The sequence below is a fragment of the Rhinopithecus roxellana genome, chromosome 18 (assembly GCF_007565055.1).
Source record: "Rhinopithecus roxellana isolate Shanxi Qingling chromosome 18, ASM756505v1, whole genome shotgun sequence".
In the NCBI taxonomy this organism is placed as follows: domain Eukaryota; kingdom Metazoa; phylum Chordata; class Mammalia; order Primates; family Cercopithecidae; genus Rhinopithecus; species Rhinopithecus roxellana.
Window position 1 is genome coordinate 53218694 of NC_044566.1, and position 20330 is coordinate 53239023.

At 41.2% G+C, this 20330-nt stretch overlaps 1 protein-coding gene across 1 annotated transcript in view; it reads left to right on the forward strand.

Annotated features, from left to right (window-relative positions):
• Window positions 1–20330, forward strand: part of LHFPL6 (LHFPL tetraspan subfamily member 6) — a 260730-nt gene that overhangs the window by 222575 nt on the left and 17825 nt on the right. Inside the window, exon 3 of the mRNA XM_010360741.2 lies at window positions 2539–2637. Within this exon, the coding sequence (XP_010359043.1) occupies window positions 2539–2637 (99 nt within the window). The remainder of the gene's footprint in view (window positions 1–2538; window positions 2638–20330) is intronic.

Here is a 20330-nt window from a genome sequence, read left to right on the forward strand (position 1 = left end):
ATTCAAGCACATTACATGTAGTGTACACTTTATTTCTGTTATTACACTGTGATTATATAATGAAATAATTTTACAACTCACCATAAAGTAGAATCAGTGGGAGCCCTGGGCCTATTTTCCTGCAACTAGACAGTCCCATCTGAGGGTGATGGGAGACAGTGACAGATCATCAGACATTAGATTCTCATAAGGAGAGTGCAACCTGGATCCCTTGCATGCACATTTCACAATAGGGTTCGTGCTCCTATAAGAATCTAATGCTAGGCCGGGCGCAGTGGTTCTGTCATCCCAGCACTTTAGGAGGCTGAGGCGGGTGGATCGCCTGTGGTCAGGAGTTCTAGATCAGCCTGGCCAACATGGTGAAACCCCGTCTCTACTAAAAATACAAAAATTGACTGGGTACAGTGGCAGGCACCTGTAATCCCAGCTACTCAAGAGGCAGAGGTTGCAGTGAGCTGAGATCACACCACTGCACTCCAGCCTGGGTGACAGTGCGGGACTCCGTCTAAAAAAAAAAAAAAAAAGAACTGATGCCACTGTAGATCTGACAGGAGGCAGAGCTCAGGTGGTAATGTGAGCAACGGAGAATGGCTGTAAATACATATGAAGCTTTACTTGCTTGCCTGCAAGGTGAGCACCTCCTGCTCTGTGGCCCAGTTCCTAACAGACCATGGACCCATACTGGTTCATGGCTCGGGGGTTGGGGCACCCTGGCTTAAATGTTACTATTTTTCATTTTTCTTGCACTTAAATGCTTTTTGTCCAGATGGCTTTCTGCATTTGTCATCCTTTAAAAAAAATTGCTCACAGGATCGTCTCAGAAAGTGGTGCTTCCTATTAAGACCAGAATATCACCGACATGATACCTCATTGTTTATTAAACATTCATGGAATTCAGTTTGCACAAAGCTTGGCATCCTCATTAATAATTTCTTTACTTAATGGTGCCTAAAACTAGTTTGGAGTTGTCTCTAGAATGCTATACATTCTATCCTAAGGGGAAAAGCCTAAGGAAATTGGCCACTAGGACATTTTGCCTCGTCAGCAAAAGATTGTATAACTGCTTTCTAGATTATTCTTCAGCTTCAACATAATTCATATTTATGCAGTTGCATATAGGACATGTGAATATAGTGATTCACAGTTTCAATGATTCTTTTAGCACTCCCACAAGTAGATGGCCCTCTGCATTGCATATAGAAGGCCCTTCATGTCAACCAAGGGGCAGACTGGGGAAAGCATTACCAGGGCAGGAAATGTATCAGGATGGGTGTGGGGGTGAGGGAGGCCTTTCCTTAGAGCTCCACAGGGTGGTTAAGGACAGGGATGGAAAGCAGCTTGCTCTCCCTTAGTTGCCTGTGAGGAAACAGATTATTTGTATGGATTACTACTATTCAATTTATCCACCAGGGGCGATGGGGGTGGGGAAGAAAAGGAAAAAAGAAAGCCAGGAAGGGACTTGGTGCAGAAATATTGAAGACCTCCTCTCGTAGATACATTCTAGGCCCTGCCATCCTCCTCCACATTACCATATTAATGGATTTTCTCATTTAGGGGCCTCTCTCATTTAGCACCTGATAAGCCACTTCCCCCACATTAGACTACCTATCTGTTGGTCCTGTGGGTTCAGCACATTTGTGGTACTCACAGGTGTTGATAACACCTGTGATTGACACAACAAGATCTCACTTTCAGATTAGCACACAAATTCAAATAGTGAGTGCTTAAATCTCATTTAGCTTCTTGAAAACCGTATTAGGCTTTGATGCAAACTAAAGACTCACCAATTGAAAGCTGTCAGCTCAGAGAGTGCTGCCAGGATAACTTAATTTATATTAAGATAAAACCGTCACTTTCTTCAGTTTAGTCATCAAAACTTTTGGTTTTAGCTGCAAGGGGTACTTAGATTATAATGAATGTCTGTCTTCCTGAGTCTTTCTGAGATGCGTGGATGCTCAGTGATTCTCCACGTCGCACAATAATGGGCAGGACAGTTCAGAGGTTTGATGAATGTGCCAAGGCCATTCATGAAACTCTTTATGTTCTTTCTGCCCCTGGTAAAATTTGACAACGCTGAAACACTCTATTTTGAGCCTTAAATAGGAAACAAAAATCTAATGAATAATGAATGATGAATTTAGAATAATGAATAAGAAATTATTAAGAACTTTTGCTTGCTCTTAAAATCCTTGTTTGCATGGATTAATGGTGGAATTGGTTGGGTTTTTACAAGAATGATTTAAAAAGCTTCTGAATTGTATTTCCTAAACAGGATTTGCAAGGCTTTTAATGCTTTAAAAGGCAAAGTTGGACCCAAACTGAGCTGTCAAGTTTTTTTTTTTTTTTTTTTTTCCTTTTACGCTGACTTGAAATTGTTGTTGGAGTCAAACTGACCTTAGATTGCTTAAAAGAGTTGTGGCTGGTGCTGTCCAAAAAACAGACGCTATGATCTTGTTATATTGCTAAATATTGATCCCACCACCTTTATCTAGTGATGCAGAGAAGCACTGGTAAAGCCCTCTTCTTATCTCTTTGCAGGCTTGTTGATTGGTGCTGGCTGTGCTCTCTACCCCTTGGGCTGGGACAGTGAGGAAGTCCGGCAGACTTGTGGCTACACTTCTGGCCAGTTTGACCTGGGTAAGCTCTCTTCATAGATGGCACTCCTTTTAGAAAAAGAACCTTATCTGATGTTTCATAGAAGCAGAAATTGGAAAGGGGACAGATGAGAAAAACCTATCTGGGTATTACAGCCAGCAGTCACGTGTAACAGTATAAATGTATCCATTTATTTAGTGAAGAGCTATTGATAATCTACTGTTTGCTTAGTACCACCATGAGTATTGTAGATACAAAGATAAGAAATGGCCCCTGTCCTGAAGAGTTTATACTCATTGATTACTTCATTTTTCAAAATCACGTATTTTTTACCCATTGCATGGGCTAAAAATAATTCTGTAGAATTTGCAGTCTGAGAAGAGGCAGCAACAAAACAGTCAAGGAAATGATAATACAAGCTAAGCAATTCAAAGCAATTTCACATCAGTGGTCTAATAAGGCCACTTTGTCAAAGAGGTGAGAACGGAGTTCGGTCTTGAACAAAGTGCTACATACGGATTATCAGGATTAGGTGGAAGCACCTTGCAGGTGAGGAATACAGTACACCAAAGGCACAAAGAAAGAATGGGAAAAGCTCATTGGGAGACCGCAGGGATTCCAGCAACAGAAAGTCGGGTCCCACTCTGATAAATGTGATGATTGGGTGAGAGTTTGCATATTGATAAAGGGCTCTTACCTCACAAATTTGTTTTTCTGCAGACTAATAAGAAAATTTCAGGTAGTTTTCACTCGTAACCATACTTATGTTGCAGTCTATAAAATATTTTGCAGAATACTCCATGGTTTGCATCATTTTAATTTGTAATAATTGGGTAATATTTCACTTGCTTGATAAACCTCCATCTACTTAACCATGTTCTTATTTCTTTCTAGCTGGGCATTTAGTCTATTCTAGTGTCCGTTGTTTTAAGACATGTTATGACGAGTAGTTTAATGAATATAAATGCTTTTCCTACTGAATATTTTCTTAGAATCTTTTTCTAGAATTGGTATTACTAGATCAAAGAATATGAACCCATAAAACACTTAGCATTGTATGGGAAAAGAAATGCATTTCTATTCCCCATTGCTAGATTCAAACCTAAGGCTCCTATAACAAATGGCAGATTAACAAGAGAAAAGCATACACATTTATTTAAAATAAAAATTTCATGACCCGGACCCCTCATAAAGAAATGAAGACTTGGAGAAGCAGGTAAACCTGTATACTTTTTTATGCTAGGTTTAATGAGGAAGTGGATTGTTGTGGAGAAGTATGACTGGACAAACGGGGTATTATCTAGTGGTAATAAACTATAGAACTTAGCAAGACCTGTTTGTTCAGACTCCTCTCTGTGTCCTTGTATTGCCGGAGGTAAGAACATCCCTCTCTTTTGGGTATAGTGAGAGCATCTTTCCAATGATGGTCTTATGATCTGCTTCAGAAGAAGGTCAGATAATCCTTTCTAGGTTTTATGACCTGCTTTGGGAGAGAAAGGCAACAGGGGAGTGTGAGAGAGACTTTCCTGCTTCTGCTGTTTTCTCAAATGCCAAGGTGCTGCATTTTAGGGTAGCATGTCCTGAAGCCCATCACTGTCAAGTGATAGCAAATATATTTTCCCCTGCCATATGGATGGACAGACTGAGATTCTGACAATTAGTACATAGTCAGTTACTAACTTAGACATCTACTTTTTATATTAAATATTTTAAGTAGAAAAATTGTGAGGGAATTGGTCTAATAGCAGTATTACTATATTCCAAATATTAATTTTAAATTTTTATGTTAGAACGTCTATGAAAAAAACTTCTGTTGGATTCTGAGAAAAAGGGACAGAAAAAAGTATCAAAGGTCTGTGAATTTGAAAATGAAAAAATGAAGCAATTTTTATTTGACTTCATGGATGACAACCGCCCTACTTCTGTCGAATATAATACTGGCTCTTCTGGTACAGAAGACTGTTCTAAATACCACCTAATTTGCATGGATAAAACAAATAAGAGATTTCCTTTTACCATTCTTCCCTCTTTGATGACAAGGCTTTCCTAAATCTGGTTTAGTTTGGGATTGCCATAAATGTAGAGAAGGGGAAAAAAATGCTGAAATGCTGGCATGCAAAGCTGACTGCCAGCTTTTTTTTTGGAAAGCAAACTGTGTCTAGGGGAGATACTTTAATACAGTGCTTGGCATTTTTCTTTCCCTGGTGTTTGAGGCATTCTTGGCTGTTCAACACAGGCCTCAACTTGATTATGATCCTGTGTGTGCTGACCTGTTGTTATTGTGTATTGCTATATTAATTAGCAGATTATAATGAAGTTCAGGTCCTGTTACTGCAGTTTTCATTACTGCAGCTCAGTATTTTGTATGTCCCCAGCATTATGGAATAAAACTTTGAATGTCAAACTGAACGTTGAAAAATACTTGCCTCTTTACTAGTGGTAATAGTTTTTTAATGTTAGTATACACTCTAAAACCACTCTGGCAATTTAAAAAACTATAAAGTTGTTTTCATTTCTGATCACGTGTTTCTAAATTTCCTTAGATTGGTTGATGAGAGAAAAAAAAAAAACTGGCATCATCCACAGATAACATGAGTTCTAGGTCCACTGCAAAAGTTTTTTGGGGTTTATCAAGGTCTGTTTCTCTAGGTTACTGTTATCTTTGTGGACTCTGTTATCTATTCTTTGGAAAGAAGACCTAAAGAGAAAGTGTGGCTTAGAGATGTCTCCTCTAGCCCATCCCACTTCACTTTCCTTTTTGTTTTTTTTTGTTTGTTTGTTTTGTTTTGTTTTTGAGACAAAGTCTCACTCTCTCGCCCAGGCTGGAGTGCAGTGGAGAGATCTCAGCTCACTGCAACCTCCGCCTCCCAAGTTAAGCGATTCTCGTGCCTCAGCCTCCTGAGTAGCTGGGATTACAGGCACCCACCACCAGGCCCAGCTAGTTTTTGTATTTTTAGTAGACATGGGGTTTCACCATGTTGGCCAGGCTGGTCTCGAACCCCTAACCTCAAGTGATCCGCCCCACTCAGCCTCCCAAAGTGCTGGGATTATGGGCATGAGCCACCCTGCCTGGCCCATCCCACTACACTCTTTATGCTTTCTACCTTTTAAAAATCGTTGCTGTTCTCCTGAACGCTGATGAAAGTTGAGCTCCAGTGACTTAGTGAAGTCACAAATTATGAAGTTAGATAGGGAGGGTCCCTGGACTGTAGCTGCTGAGCTTCAGCGTAAGGTCATGAGTGAACATTCCGGCAAACACGCTGCTTGCCTCTGCCACACCTTGCCTCAAGGATTCTGAGAATCCAGGTTTGTTTCTGCCTCTTCGCAAAGGAGACAGCAGGTAGACACTTCTTCCTCCCAAGGGTTGTGAAATGTTACTGTTATTAAAGCTCATGCCCTTCCTATTGCGGAATAGGTGTCTCTATTTTTGGCGTGCTGTTTTTGATATGTTGTTACTCTCTGATCTGGAGCATCCTGAAAGAAATAATTGCTTTTGCTCCTACATAGAAGATTATTTAAATAGTGCATTTATCTCAATTAGTCAGCCAACAAATATTTATGGAGTGCTTATAATGTACCAGCCCATGGGCTAGGTGCTGGGGATGTGGCCTCAGCAATGAGTAAAAAATGACACTATTCACTGCCCTCAGGGAACTTAAACTAGCAAGGGAGGCAGATGTTCAAAAAGATAATACAAATGTGAAGTATGTTAGAAAGGAAAAGTGTTGGGTGCTAGAATGGAAATTGTGGTTGTCTTGCGACATTATTCCACACTAGTTGGTGCGTCTAAGCCAGAGCTTGGCAAACACTTCTATAAAGGGTCAGATAATATCTTCAGCTTTGTGAGTTATATAGTCTCTACTGCAGCTACTTAACTCTGCAGAAAAGATAGATGGCCCCAATAGAACTTTATTTTTATTTTTTAGAATTTCAACTTTTATTTTAGATTCAGTGGGTACATGTGCAAGTTTATTACATGAGTATATTGCTTGATGCTGAGATTTGGGGTACGATTGATCTCATCACCCAGGTAATGAGCATAATGCCCAAGAGTTCGTTTTCAACCCTTGCCCCCCTCCGTCCCTCCCCTCATAGTAGTCCCCAGTGTCTATTGTTGCCATATATATGTCCATGAGTACATAGTGTTTAGCTCCCACTTATTAATACAAAGGAGAATATGCAGTATTTGGTTTTCTGGTTTTATATTTACTCACTTAGGATAATGGCTTCCAGTTGTATCCATGTTGCTGCAAAGGACATTATTTCATTCCTTTTTATGGCTGTGTAGTATTCCATGGTGTAGAATACTACATTTTCTTTATCCTGTCCACCACTGATGGACACCTAGATTGATTCCATGTCCTTGCTATTGTGAAGAGTACTTTGATGAACATATGAGGTACATGAATCTTTTTGGTAGAATGATTTATTTTCTTTTGTGTATATATATATATATATATATCCAGTAATGGGATTGTTGGGTCGAATGGTAGGTTTTATTTTGGTTTGTTTAAGTTATTTGAGAAATCTTCAAACTGCTTTCCACAGTGGCTGAACTAATTTACATTCTCACCAAAAGTGTATAAGCGTTCTTTTTTCTCCATAGCCCCGCCAGCATCTGTTGTTTTCTGACTTTTTAATAATAGCTATTCTGACTGGTGTGAAAGGGTGTATCTCATTATGGTTTTCCATTTCTTTGATAATTAGTGAGGTTGAACATTTTCTCATGTTTATTAGCTGCTTGCCAATTAAACTTTATTTACAAAAACGAGCAGTGGAGCCACAGTTTGACAATCCCTGATCTCAGGCAAAGCATACCTCTGGTGTGCCAGAAATGGTTACATTTCAGCTGTGCTCATTTATTGATCCTTGCAGCTCTCAGGGCAGCTGATCAGGACCCAGGACAACTGAAGACTGCACTGAGCAGCTCTATCCAATTACCCTAATACCCTGTATACATACTACAATTTTCTTGTTGGGTGGCAGTGGGAAGGAAGGTGGTAAGCACTGTGTCTCAGCCTTGGTCACCCTACCCCTGACACTGGCATGGAAAGTGAAGGCTTAGGCTCATTTGGACCAGTGAGTCTAGAGGCATCTTGGGGAAGAAGGGACCCTATGCGTAAGGGAGAGGCCACACATTCCTGGCTCTCCCTCCTCTGGCAACCCCCTCTGACCATGGGGACCTGCAGGAGTAAGCAGCCTGCAGGAGTAGAGGGGGGCAGAAAAACCAGTCTGTGGAGCAGCCATCCCTGAAGCTGGCCTTCCCTAGGAACAGCCAGCCTCACTGACACACAGTAATTTATTTCCATATTGGGTGATGTTTGAGGCCTGTTTACTCTTGCAACTGAAAGTAGCTGGACTTGTGTTTAGTTGCTATCTCATATTTCAAGGGGACCTGACCTCACCTGGGAGCTTCCTCAGGAAGTATTATACAGGCAGAGCTCTCAGCCCTTGGAGGATTTAGGTAGGTCAAGGGTTTGAGTCTACATGTGGTTTGGGGTGACATGGAGAGGTAGGTTGCAGAGGGGGCAGGAGGAAAAGTCAGGAAGGAGGCTACTTTATGTACTGCTTCCCTGTTTGGAAAGGTTTTAATTCCAAGTATCAGCCATGGCACAAAATAATACTTTATTTAGTTTAAGAGAGCAGGAAGAGCCTCCCAAGGTCAGAACATTTAAACTGGGTTCAAAAATGTAAGTAATAGTTAGGCAAGAAGGATTTCATAAAAACCTCACATATGTAGTTGTAGTATAATGTGTAGGAATCTGAAAAAAACCTGCTTGAAAAAATATCTCTTTTCCTTAGAAAGGAGAATTGGAGAGAATTTTTTTATATGCCTTAAAAACAATTTTATAATCCTATTGATTATTTCTTAAGCATTTTTCTATTTTATTACATACAGCGCTCTCAAGCAAGCTTGCAAAAGTATTCACTTTCACAAATCAAAGACTGTTACTCTGCTTACTTTTGGATCACACTAATTTATGAAGCAGCGAGGAATAGGTGTGAATCCACACATTTTTTAAAACAGAGAAACAAGAGTTCAGACAGGCTGCATAATTCTTTCATTTGTGGTTTAAACAAGTATCCCATGTGATTTAGGTACAAGTGGTCAGTGAGCATACTTTGAAAAACAATTGTCCTTAGTTGTATAGAAAAGTATTTTTGTTTCGTACTTTGCCTCGCTTAACAAACATTCATCATGTTTTGCATAGACTACAATGCTTTAGGTTTAGGTTATAAAAGTCTGGCTCAAACAGGCCAAAACAAAGAGGGCGTGTGATATCTCTCATTATAGCAAGGCAGGAGCTAAGGTCAGCTACAGACGACTGACCCAGGGGCTCAAAGATGTTTTCCAGGGACATGTTCAGGAAGAACTGTCTGTTGATTGGCTGTAACCATGCGCCATCTGTACGCTGGCTTCATTTTGACGTTAGTTCTCCCCATGGTTGTAAGTGTGTGTGGCACTTGTGGCTCTAAACATCCTTGTTCATGCCAAAAGGAGAGGACAAGCTTCTCCTCAGGAATGGAGTCAGCATCTCTCTCCTCACTCTAATTGGGCCAGCGTTGTCATGTGTCCACTCAAAGGGATAATGGCTGCCAGGGAATGCCACGTGCTTCTTATGGTTCAGCTTAGAGGCACTTAGAGTTTTATAAGACTTGATTTTACTGAGAAGTAGTGGGATTTGTAAGAGGAAGATGAGATAAAAAGGAGAAAAGACATTTTAGTCTTTTCTTTCTTTTGTCAGACTTCACTGCCTGTGGTCCTTCCATCAGTGCAGCCTGTGGTTGTGGATAGAGGGTCAGTCATGGCAGGTGTTAACAATGCTGATTTTATTTATTGATTTTTGAGAGAATAAAACAGTGTAAGTGATAAGAATACATAGTGTCACAGCATCTGGCACATAATAAAAGCCCAGTAATGTTTACAGTTGGACAGGACCATTTAAATGCATATTTGCTGATCAATCTTTATGCTGCCTTTTACATTCCACAACAGTGAGTTTGCGTTTACACATTAAGCATAAGGGCTTTATAATCAGGTTATCCAATTGATTTAATTCATGCCTCAGATTTATTCTCATCCACCAAAGACTTCTCTAATTATATCCTTGTGATCAAAAGTAGTGTTTCAATTAATTTGTCTCGCTATTTTACCAAGTACATTTGAGTAATTATTGCTTTCGTTTTGCTATTTAATTTGATTAAGAAGCCATCAATGATTCCTGTTCTTGAAATTATGCTGCTGGCTTCTTAAGAGCAGTGCCATAAACTCGAAACTCAGAGCCTCCCAGTGTTGATAAAGATGAGAGTCTGTTTCTTCCAATTTTCAAAGGAAGAAATCTCTTCTACTCTAATCTGAACAATGACTGTCCCACATCTCTTTTGACACATGTCCTTTAGCTCTTGACCCCTGACTCATGCTGTCTCGCCTCTCAAATCTAATCATACGTGAGAAAAAGCTGTTTGCAATTTCTGGCTAGGTCAGCTAGGTACGAATGCAAACAAAAGTATAATTTTTTTAAAAAAGTTTGAGCTCTTGGTGTTAGTGGGTGCTTCTCAAGCGAGGTAACCTGCTATTGGTCTCTGCGACATTTAACATGACTAGCTTCGTTTTGGTCAGAAGTTACAAGGCTCCAATGACTCCTGTGGACTTTTTGCTTCCTGCTCAGGCAGGCCAGGCAGCTCTGTACAGTTTCTGCAGGCATCTGAGTTGTGTGCCAGAGCAGGGTTCTCCTGACTCAAGCAGCAAGTGTTTGCAGAGAGCAGCAGTTAAAGTGTCTGTCACTCAGCTCAGGAAGAGACTCGTAACACTTGATGCATTGGTCATTGCTTAGAGTAAATGGATTATTCCATTATGAGATTGCTATTTGGGAGGATGGTTAATAGTAAGGTATTGAATATGCATTGATATGTAGGCAAATTGAAGGTCATTAATGCAGCAATGATGTCCCACCTCCCAAATGACTAGTAACTGAATATTTCCAAACTTTTGACACTTCAAGCCACTGGAAGTCATTTAGAAGGTCCAGCATGAGCCTGGATTTCCTCACCCAGAGCTCTAGCACAGGAGAATGACAGGAAAGCCAGGCAGCTGCTGTGAATTCAACAAAGACTTAAATTGGGTAGGAACCCATGGGGACACTCAGGAACTTGGCTCCAAATGATGCAGGGAAACTTCTGCAGGCCAAGGGAGCCCACCCTGGCCAGTGATGACATGACTGAGCAGAGTGTTCGGGCACCCGCAAGGCAACAATAATCAGCTTTTCTGGTTACTCAGCCTTTCTTAGGGGCTGCTTTCCATCAGATAAAGAGTTTTCTGCCTTTACTCTGGAAGTAGGGAGAATGCCAAATTTTTCCAGGGACACTCATTCAACCTGCCCATTCCAGTGGGTTCCACATTATCAAAATCAGAGCAGGAACATTTCTACTTTATAACTTAGTAAACACCTCTCATCCTGCTTTGGGAAAAAGGACCCCATTTTGTACAGTCATAGATTCAATTTGATCCGCTTCCCTAAGCACAGCTTTGCAGGTCCCAGATGAACCTGTGGGATAGGATTTTTCAACTTTGGTGCCTAGCTTGGTGTTTGGTATTCAATAGATTCACTTACTTCCTCAGCAAATATTTATTAAGCACATTCTAGGCATCAAAACTTGTGCCACAAACATAAAATTGTGAATAAGGTAGACATGATTCTTACTGGCATGCCATATATCTGCCATCTATTGAATGGTTAAAAATTTGGGAGGGAGAATGAGAGGAAAGGAAAAAGGGAAGGAAGGAAGGACGGAAGGCAGGCAGGCAGGCAGGCGAAGGGAAGGGAGGAGGGAGGGAGGAGGGAGGGAGGAAGGAAGGAGGGAAAGAAGGAGAGGGAGGGAGGGAGGGAGCGAGGAAGGAAGAAAGACAACCTACTATGAATTTTTGATCGCAGAAACAGCAACTGCCATCATGTTTCTGTATATATTTGGCCACTGATGTCCTGCCAAGAATCATGGCATCACTCGTTAAGGCACTAATGGCCTAACGACCTCCCAGAAAAAAAATTACAAAACCAAGTCAGGGTAATCATTTAAAGAACCAGATACCCTGATAGGTGGAAAAAATAATGCTCTACATTCTTTTTTTCTCAAGTCTATTTTGGCTTTATTTCAGTGTGGGTCATTCCTACTCTTTTATTTATGCCTTTGTAAAGCTTCATTCAGTGGCTTGCAGAGATTTATTTGTTTTTTTTTTTTTTTTTTTTTTTTTTGAGGCGGAGTCTCGCTCTGTCGCCCGGACAGGAGTGCTGTGGCTGGATCTCAGCTCACTGCAAGCTCCGCCTCTCGGGTTTACGCCATTCTCCTGCCTCAGCCTCCCGAGTAGCTGGGACTACAGGAGCCCACCACCTCGCCCGGCTAGTTTTTTTTGTATTTTTAGTAGAGACGGGGTTTCACTGTGTTAGCCAGGATGGTCTCGATCTCCTGACCTTGTGATCCGCCCGTCTCGGCCTCCCAAAGTGCTGGGATTACAGGCTTGAGCCACCGCGCCCGGCCCATTCAGTGGCTTGCAGAGATTTATAGCAGGGGAATTCAAGCAATTGCAGGAAAAAGGAAATCTCTTAGAAAACCTGTGGGAAATAAGATTTCTTGAGATCTGGTTACAAAACTATTGGGGAGAATATGCTAGTCTCTTTTCTAAAGATTCTTCATTTTTCAATGTTGTCCTTTTATTAATTTAAAAAGAAAAAAAATATGTACCTGAGTTTGCCTTTTCAATGTAAAGTACTTAAGGACATTTAGGAAATTGAGCTGTTTCTAATTATTTTTTGTATTATATGTTCTCAACCATTATATTCTTTCCCATCATTTCAGCCAGAATATATAAAATATAAAAGATAAAGAAGCCCCTTTTTATCATTAGTGGCTCTGTTGTCAGATAGTCATTCCTGAGAGCTGTGGACATTTGTAGAATGCTGTTGCCCTTGTACTAAGAAATCAAGACTGAAATAATTTTTTTGTTCTTTCTGGTTTTGTTGTTGTTGCTGTGCAATTGTTTTATGTCACAGTTATTGATTATTCATTGCAGTCATTATTGATACCTGTCTCTCTTTATTCTCTCACTTCTAATTTGTGCCCTTTGTAAAGATCATAAATCATTTTAAAATCATACTATGAAGGAACAATCTTCAGTCCTTTTTTTCTGAGGATTTTGTATCTTTTTTTATGTTGTTGTTGTTGTTGTTGTTGTTATTGAGACGGAGTCCCACTCTGTCACCACGCTGGAGTGCAGTGGCGTGATCTCAGCTCACTGCAGCCTCCGCCTTTCAGGTTCAAGAGAGTTTCCCGACTCAGCCTCCCGAGTTGTTGTTGTTGAGACGGAGTCTCACTCTGTCACCACGCTGGAGTGCAGTGGCGTGATCTCAGCTCACTGCAACCTCCACCTTTCAGGTGCAAGAGATTCTCCTGACTCAGCCTCCTGAGTAGCTGGGACTACAGGCGTGCGCCACCACACCCAGCTAATTTTTGTATTTTTAGTACAGACAGGGTTTCACCACGTTGGTCAGCATAGTCTCGACTCTTGACCTCGTGATCTGCCCACCTCAGCCTCCCAAAGTGCTGAGGTTACAGGGATGAGCCACCATGCCCGGCCTGTTTTTTTTTTCCTTGTCGCCTACTGCAACCTCTGCCTCCTGGGCTCAAGTGATTCTCCTGCCTCACCTTCCCAAATAGTTGGGATTACAGGTATGCACAACAATGCCTGGCTAATTTTTATAATTCTTAGTAGAGACAGGGTTCACCATGATGGCCAGGCTGGTCTGGAACTCCTGGCCTCAAGTGACCCTCCCACCTCGGCCTCCCAAAGTGTTGGGTTACAGGCATGAGCCTCTATGCCCGGCTGGATTTTATATCTTTGAAGCATTGATGTTTATATGTTCTGGCTAGTAGTTTTTAACCTCCTGATTTGGGGTCATGTTTTGGATAGGTGGAGATGTTATTAATACTTTTTGGGATATCTGGCGCTAAGTAAGCTACTTTGGGTTAGCAACTGGATGTTTTGATGAATTGGTAGAAGAGTTGAATGTTACGGTAACCTTTGATCTTCGGATCGATTTTAACTTAAGGTCTCCAGACCAATTAAGTGGTTCATAGTCCATCAATAGGCTTCAGAGAAATTGAGAACCTACTGAAATGCTATGCAATTTTCATAGGCTTTTGGACATGTGCTTTTTTCTGGAGAGAGTATTCATAGCTTTTTGTTATTATTCAAATGGATTCCTGACACCTGAAGACTTAGAACCTATAGTAAAAAACATTTGGAAGTCTTACATGGGAAAGCTTAGAGATCTGAACTCTAGACCTCACCTCCCGACAATCCTCAAATTCCCCCAGAAAGCCAGAACACAATTGAACCCCTTTGACTTGATTCATTATCTGCGAGAGTATTTGTTAAGGGATATTATACAGAAATGCACCTCTGCTTACAAGAAGCATTATGCAAATAAGTACTCCCATACAACAGTTCATTTTTATTTTTAATGACATTTTTGCCTTTTTTATTATTTCAATTTTTATTTTAGATTCAGGGGGTACATGTTCAGGATTATTACATGGATATATTGTGTAACACTGAAGTTTGGGGTACAACTGATACCATCACCCAGGTAGGGAACACAGTACCCCATAGGTAGTTTTTCAGCCCTTCCCCCTCTCCCTCTTGCCTCACTCTAATGATGCCCTGTATCTGTTGTTCCCATGTTTATGTCCATGCCATGCACCAGTTCTAATTCAAAATCACATCTGTGAAAAATTGAATATGCTTCCACTTAGGATCTTAGCCAGTTTCATTAGTGCCGCTGTTGGAGATGGTTCTTCACAGATCCCTTGTGTCTTAGCACAACTTGTCAGCAGAGACACTCTATCCTGAACTATCATTTCAAAGATGTTTGTATAGTAAACAGTCTTGGAAGTAGAGCAGAGGACAGGTGTGTTTAGTGTCCATTATAATAAAAATGATACCTTTCTCTGGGGTAAATAAAGATTGAGCAGATTTTATTGCAGTCCATTATAAAAGATTCAAGTTCCCTTCGTTTGGGTTCCTCAACTGTGACACAGACCCACTATGTTTGCTGCATTCACTTGGGCTGTTTTGCGTCAGCCCCTGTGAGGTGAGGGTGACAAGGGGAGTGGACATAATAAACATGAAGCTCATGCTGCCTGCTGTGCTGTGAGTAATACAGTCCTTTATCTCTGATCCAGGAGTCTCCTATCTTTTGACAGCATCCAAAAATTTGTGATAGTATAAATTGTTACATCGCAAATAGAGTAAAATATCAAACCCTTCACAGTTCTTGAGACTACTGTTACAATGCCTATAGTTCCTTGAAAAATACTTCATCGTAGACAGTGATATATGCATATTATTTAAGGGAAACTGCAACTCAAGTACATACTACAGACTGGATACTCATGGATGCTAGTACAAGTGGTTCTGTTATTCATATCTTGACTAACACTGGAAGCTTTACTAATTAGCACAGCAATGATCAAAATGGACTTTTATGGGTAGAATTAGATCTTATTAAATAGCATGATGAGTATTAAAAATGGACTTTCATTGGTGAGATTAAAGATACTCAAGATTGTGGATTGGTAGAATTCACATAAGTAGTTAGAGACATTCCCTAATTTTGCTTGAAAGAATTCAAGCATTCATCCAGTCACAGTGTTGTCACTCTAAGTGATATTCAAAATATTTAATAATCAATGTGCCATAGGTTGTAAAAAACATGAGCTAAAACACGTACTGGCCACATGCAGAGGTAGGCTCCCCTGGGGGCCTCCATTGCCAGGCATTAGCTCTTTGGTTTCTGGGATGTGAGGCAAGGATTCCCTAGGGTTTTCAAGGGAAGAAAAGGTTTTGGGGGATCTGGGGGCAGTGGCTGTTTACCTACAAACAGGTACATATTTTAGTATTTTGATACCCAGTACAGCCTTACTGATGCATTCCATCTGTGCCCTCACTATTCTTGGGAATGGTATCCACAGCTTGATCATCCCTAAAGTGTTCAGTTTCTAGTCTCCGGTTTGGAAGATTTCTGGTTGGTTGTTGCCAAAGAGAACAGAATCCTGCCATGGAATCTTGCTGCATTTTCCTTAGTGGTTTTTTCCAAGAAGTTGGTCGTCCAAATACCTAAAAAGAGAGTTAGGACTTAACTAGATCCCAGGTCAGTTTGATGTTTTGTGCCTGCTTTTTGATGACTATTTGTTGAATTAGTGTCTGTATGTGTAGGAGGATTTGTTCTGAGACTTGCTTTCATTATAAGTTGGAAATGAGATTGTGGAAGAGTATCTTACCATGTCTCACACTTTTTCAACAGATTGTAATTTACCAAAAAGAGTCTCAAAGCTATACTTGACCAAATTGAGTGAGGTTCATTCCCAAGAGCTACTGTACAAGCAAAAAGGGATCATCAAGGAAAACCTTTTAGATTGAGGGCAGCTAACAAACATCAAAGCAGTGCTTGCTGCAGTTCCATTCCGGTTCTCTAGGTATGTAACTGGGTATCTAGAGAGTATATTCAGAGACTGCTTGGTGGCCAATGGAAGTATAACCTGTAGAGACAGGGAGGGCAGATACATCATATCAAGATGACATGCAGCACCTCTTCATGTGGGTGTTATAGGAAAATGGCTGCAGCCATAGTTCACATGGAGGAGCAGCAATAAGAAACAGACTGGTTCTTTGCACACTCTCTTCTGGGCAGTCCGTGAGTCACAGGAGCTGGATTTCAGGTATTTCCAGCCTTTATAAATAGCAGCTACAGACAGAAACTGAAGGATAATCTTTATCACCATATACTAAATAAAGCCCGACTGGTTATCTTAGCCACCCCCACCTGGAGATCAGATTCTGTGTCAGTTCACAGTGTGAACACAAAGACCACCACTATACACTGAGCCAACGTGTTTGCTTTATCATCTTAACAGTACGTTATCTCTAAGGAAACTTTTAGGATGGATTCAGTGCTAAGGAGCAAGGATTAATAGCAGCTGTGCTAGCAGATACTCAACTGGCCAGACAAGACAAAGGGTAAACCATTTTTTGTGTGTAAGTGGCACAAATGTGTATGTTAAGAAAACTATTGGGTGGGGGGTTGAAGGGTACAACAAACCACCATGGCACGTGTATACCTATGTAATAAACCTGCACGTTCTGCGTGTGTATCTCAGAACTTAATTAAAAAAAAAAAAAAAAAAAAGAATAGGAAAGAAAGAAAACTATCCACCAGGCCACAGAACAGAGGTCCATTTTATTGGTGTGATCGTAAGAATTCAGAAGCCGCTCCACTCATCCTGCTGAAATGTGGTTATGTTTCTGAAGGAGCCAGGATATTTCTGTTTCTTTTGCCATTCTCCACATTGGGGGAATGCTAAATAGGCAGAACATCTGCCACCCTTTCCATGGCATGTGCTTCCTACTGGGATTTCAGGATGGGATGACACAGGGCCTTGACTCAGTGGAATTTAGGAGGAAAGACCCTGGATGGATCTGATGGAAGGAAAAATAATTAGGTTTGGTGTGGTATGAAAGGCAAACCCCACAGGACTCTAGATAAGAGGGGAAGTGCAGGGCGTTTGTTCCTGTGCAGCCATACCCAGCAACATCACCTGGACATCTAGTTCTCAGATCTTCCAGGGCCAGTTTCTGTGATTGGCCCATCTCTACTCTCTTCCCTGCCATGTAACCCTGCCCCTTTTGTTTTATATCAGTCTCGATTCCACAAGTAGTTTACTTATGTTGACATGAAGTAGAGTCACATACTACATAATGATGTTTCAGTCAATGATGCACCGCATGTGTGATGGTGGACCCACCAGATGAGGATGGAGCTGTGTAATGGAGTAGGCTATATCATCTAGGTTTGTGTAAGTACACTCTATGATGTTTGCACAATGACAAAATCACCTAATAATGCATCAGCAGAGTGTATCTCCATTGTTAAGCAATACACGTCCCAGTGTAAATATATATATATATCCCAATGGCCCGGTTTGTTGATGAAAAAGTTTGTTGGTTTTTTCCCACAGCTTTATAGCTTTTTGTTCTGGGTATGTGAAACTAAAAGGTAATTATGTGGTGTAAGTACCCAAAGAGTCAGGGCTGCATTTTTGGATAAGAATAACCCAGCATCGCCAGCCTGCTTTAGACTGGGAGCCAGGAAATTACAAATTATAAACAAAGAATAGGACTCAGCTACTGAAGAGAACACATTCAAGAGACATGGGAAAGCCCTGTCGGTGTCTTGGGCAGCAGTGTTCTCTTTGGGAAAGTACGGGAGATGGCTTACATCAGAGGTTGGCAAACTATGGGCCAAATCTAGTCTGCATGTTTCTGTAAATACAATTTTATGGGAACACAGCCATGCTCATTTGTTTATTTGGTGACCGTGCTTGCTTTTGAACTACAATATTTACTGTCTGGCTTCTTTCAGAATAAGGTTGCCAACCCATGACCTAAATGATCCTTCTGCTAGGTCCCTCTGTCTCTAGAATCCATGATGCTGTGATGCTCTGGGTAGCAGAAGTGACAAGGATAAAGTCAAAGGGATGCAGAAATGGAGGGGTGATGCACTGGCTTTTGACAAGGCTTGAATTTAAAAGAGGCTCTGTCCTGTTCAGGTCTAATCCCTTTCCTCTAATCCCTGCCTCCCATCCCTTCTGCCTTCCTGTCTTGCCAGCAGCACTCACAGCTGGAGCTGCCTGGGGAAGACTTTGATTGCACAAAGAAATCCTGTAGTCTTTCTCTTTGGAAGACAGGCTTTGTTTGTATAAAATCCTTCAAACGTATCAGCTGGAAAAACCCCTTTTTTTCAGTGGGAAATACCGTTTTCCACATCGAATATATAACTGCTTTACCTTGCCAGGCTGGGGAAATTTTGTGGAGGAAAATGGGCTCTGTGTCCCGATGTGTGGCCCTTGTCCTCTAGGCAGCTCCTGCTGGAGAAGATGGATGATACCCTGTTCCTTCCCCGCTGGACACAGGTCCTGCACACTCATCTACCTCCTATATTATCTCACAGGAACATTGTATGATTCATGCTGGGATGTCATCTTTATTTAATTGATTCAATTTGTAGATTGTTTGCTCAGTTGGGTGTGGTTGGCAGGAATGGGATGAAGTTTTGTGTTAGGTGGGATGTGGCCAGAGGGCAGGAACCAACTGAGCCTCCTCACTGTGTGCTGTGCTTAACAGAGCCACACCTGCAAATGGAGTGTAAGAGGGTCATTGAGTATTTTCATGAGGAAAATTACAGAATAAAAATGGCCATTATGTGGGTGTCTGATTTTGCATGTCATATGGTCAGTACGTTTATTGATTTCTTGCTCCTTAAACTGACAAAAGTCCCCACTGATTTTGTATATACTTATACATATACATACACCCATTGTATTAGTCCGTTCTCACACTGCTCTAAAGAACTACCTGAGACTGGGTAATTTATAAAGAAAAAAGGTTTAATTGGTGCACGGTTCCACAGGCTGTGGAGGAAGCATGGCTGGGGAGGCCTCAGGAAACTTACAGTCATGGCAGAAGGCAAAACGGAACCAGGCACATCTTACCTGGCCGGAGCAGGAGGAAGAGAGAGAAAGGGGGAGGTGTTACACACTTTTAAACAACCAGGTCTCATGACAACTCACTCACTATCGTGAGAACAGCAAGGGGAAGCCCACCCCCCATGATCCAGTCACCTTCCACCAGGCCCCTCCTCCAACAGTGGGGATTACAGTTCGACATGAGATTTGAGCAGGGACAAAAATCCAAACCATGTCACATAGATATATTCAAATTTGTGTTGACATTTGTGTAATTCTGGTTTTGGAGTAATTTTAGATACATAGAAAAGCTACATAATAATACAAAGAAGTCCTATATTCCTTTCACCTGGATTCCCTTAGTGTTTAATTTCATCACACCAGCTTTATCAGTCCCGGCCTCCCTCCTGCCCTATTCCCTCCTTCTGAGACATGCTGTCCTCCCAACCCTAGATACTTAAGTGAGTAATTCCTAACAATAACCTTCTCTTATCTGGCAATACAATTACCAAATTAGGAAATTAACATTGGTAAAATGCTATTATCTAATCTACAGATCTTATACTGATATATTTTACATACAGAATTATTAATAAAAGAAATGGAACTCATTTCCTTGTGCTGGGTATTGTTTGTCATGGGCTTTCTTTATGCTTATGGTTTTTGACTTGCAAAATATAACAAATGCAAAGCATATTTAAAATCTTCAGAGCCTCGAGAGATGGGCATGGTGGCTCAAGCCTGTAATCCCGGCACTTTGGGAGGCTGAGGCGGGTGGATCACAAGGTCAAGAGATCAAGACCATCCTGGCCAACATGGTGAAACCCCGTCTCTACTAAAAATACAAAAATTAGCCCGGTATAGTGGTGGGTGCCTGTAGTCCCAGCTACTCGGGAGGCTGAGGCAGGAGAATCACTTGAACTTGGGAGATGGAGGTTAAAGTGAGCCAATATCATGCCACTGCACTCCAGCCTGGCAACAGAGTGAGACTCTGTCTCAAAAAAAAAAAAAAAAAAATCTTCAGAGGCTCAAAATTTGAAAGAAAACAAGTTGCTTTCTTCACTAACTTCACTCTGATGTTAGAAATTGTTAAGATTTCAGAAAAGTATGAATAGTGACAGCATTAGTAATAATAATGATGGCTAGCAATGTCTTCCATC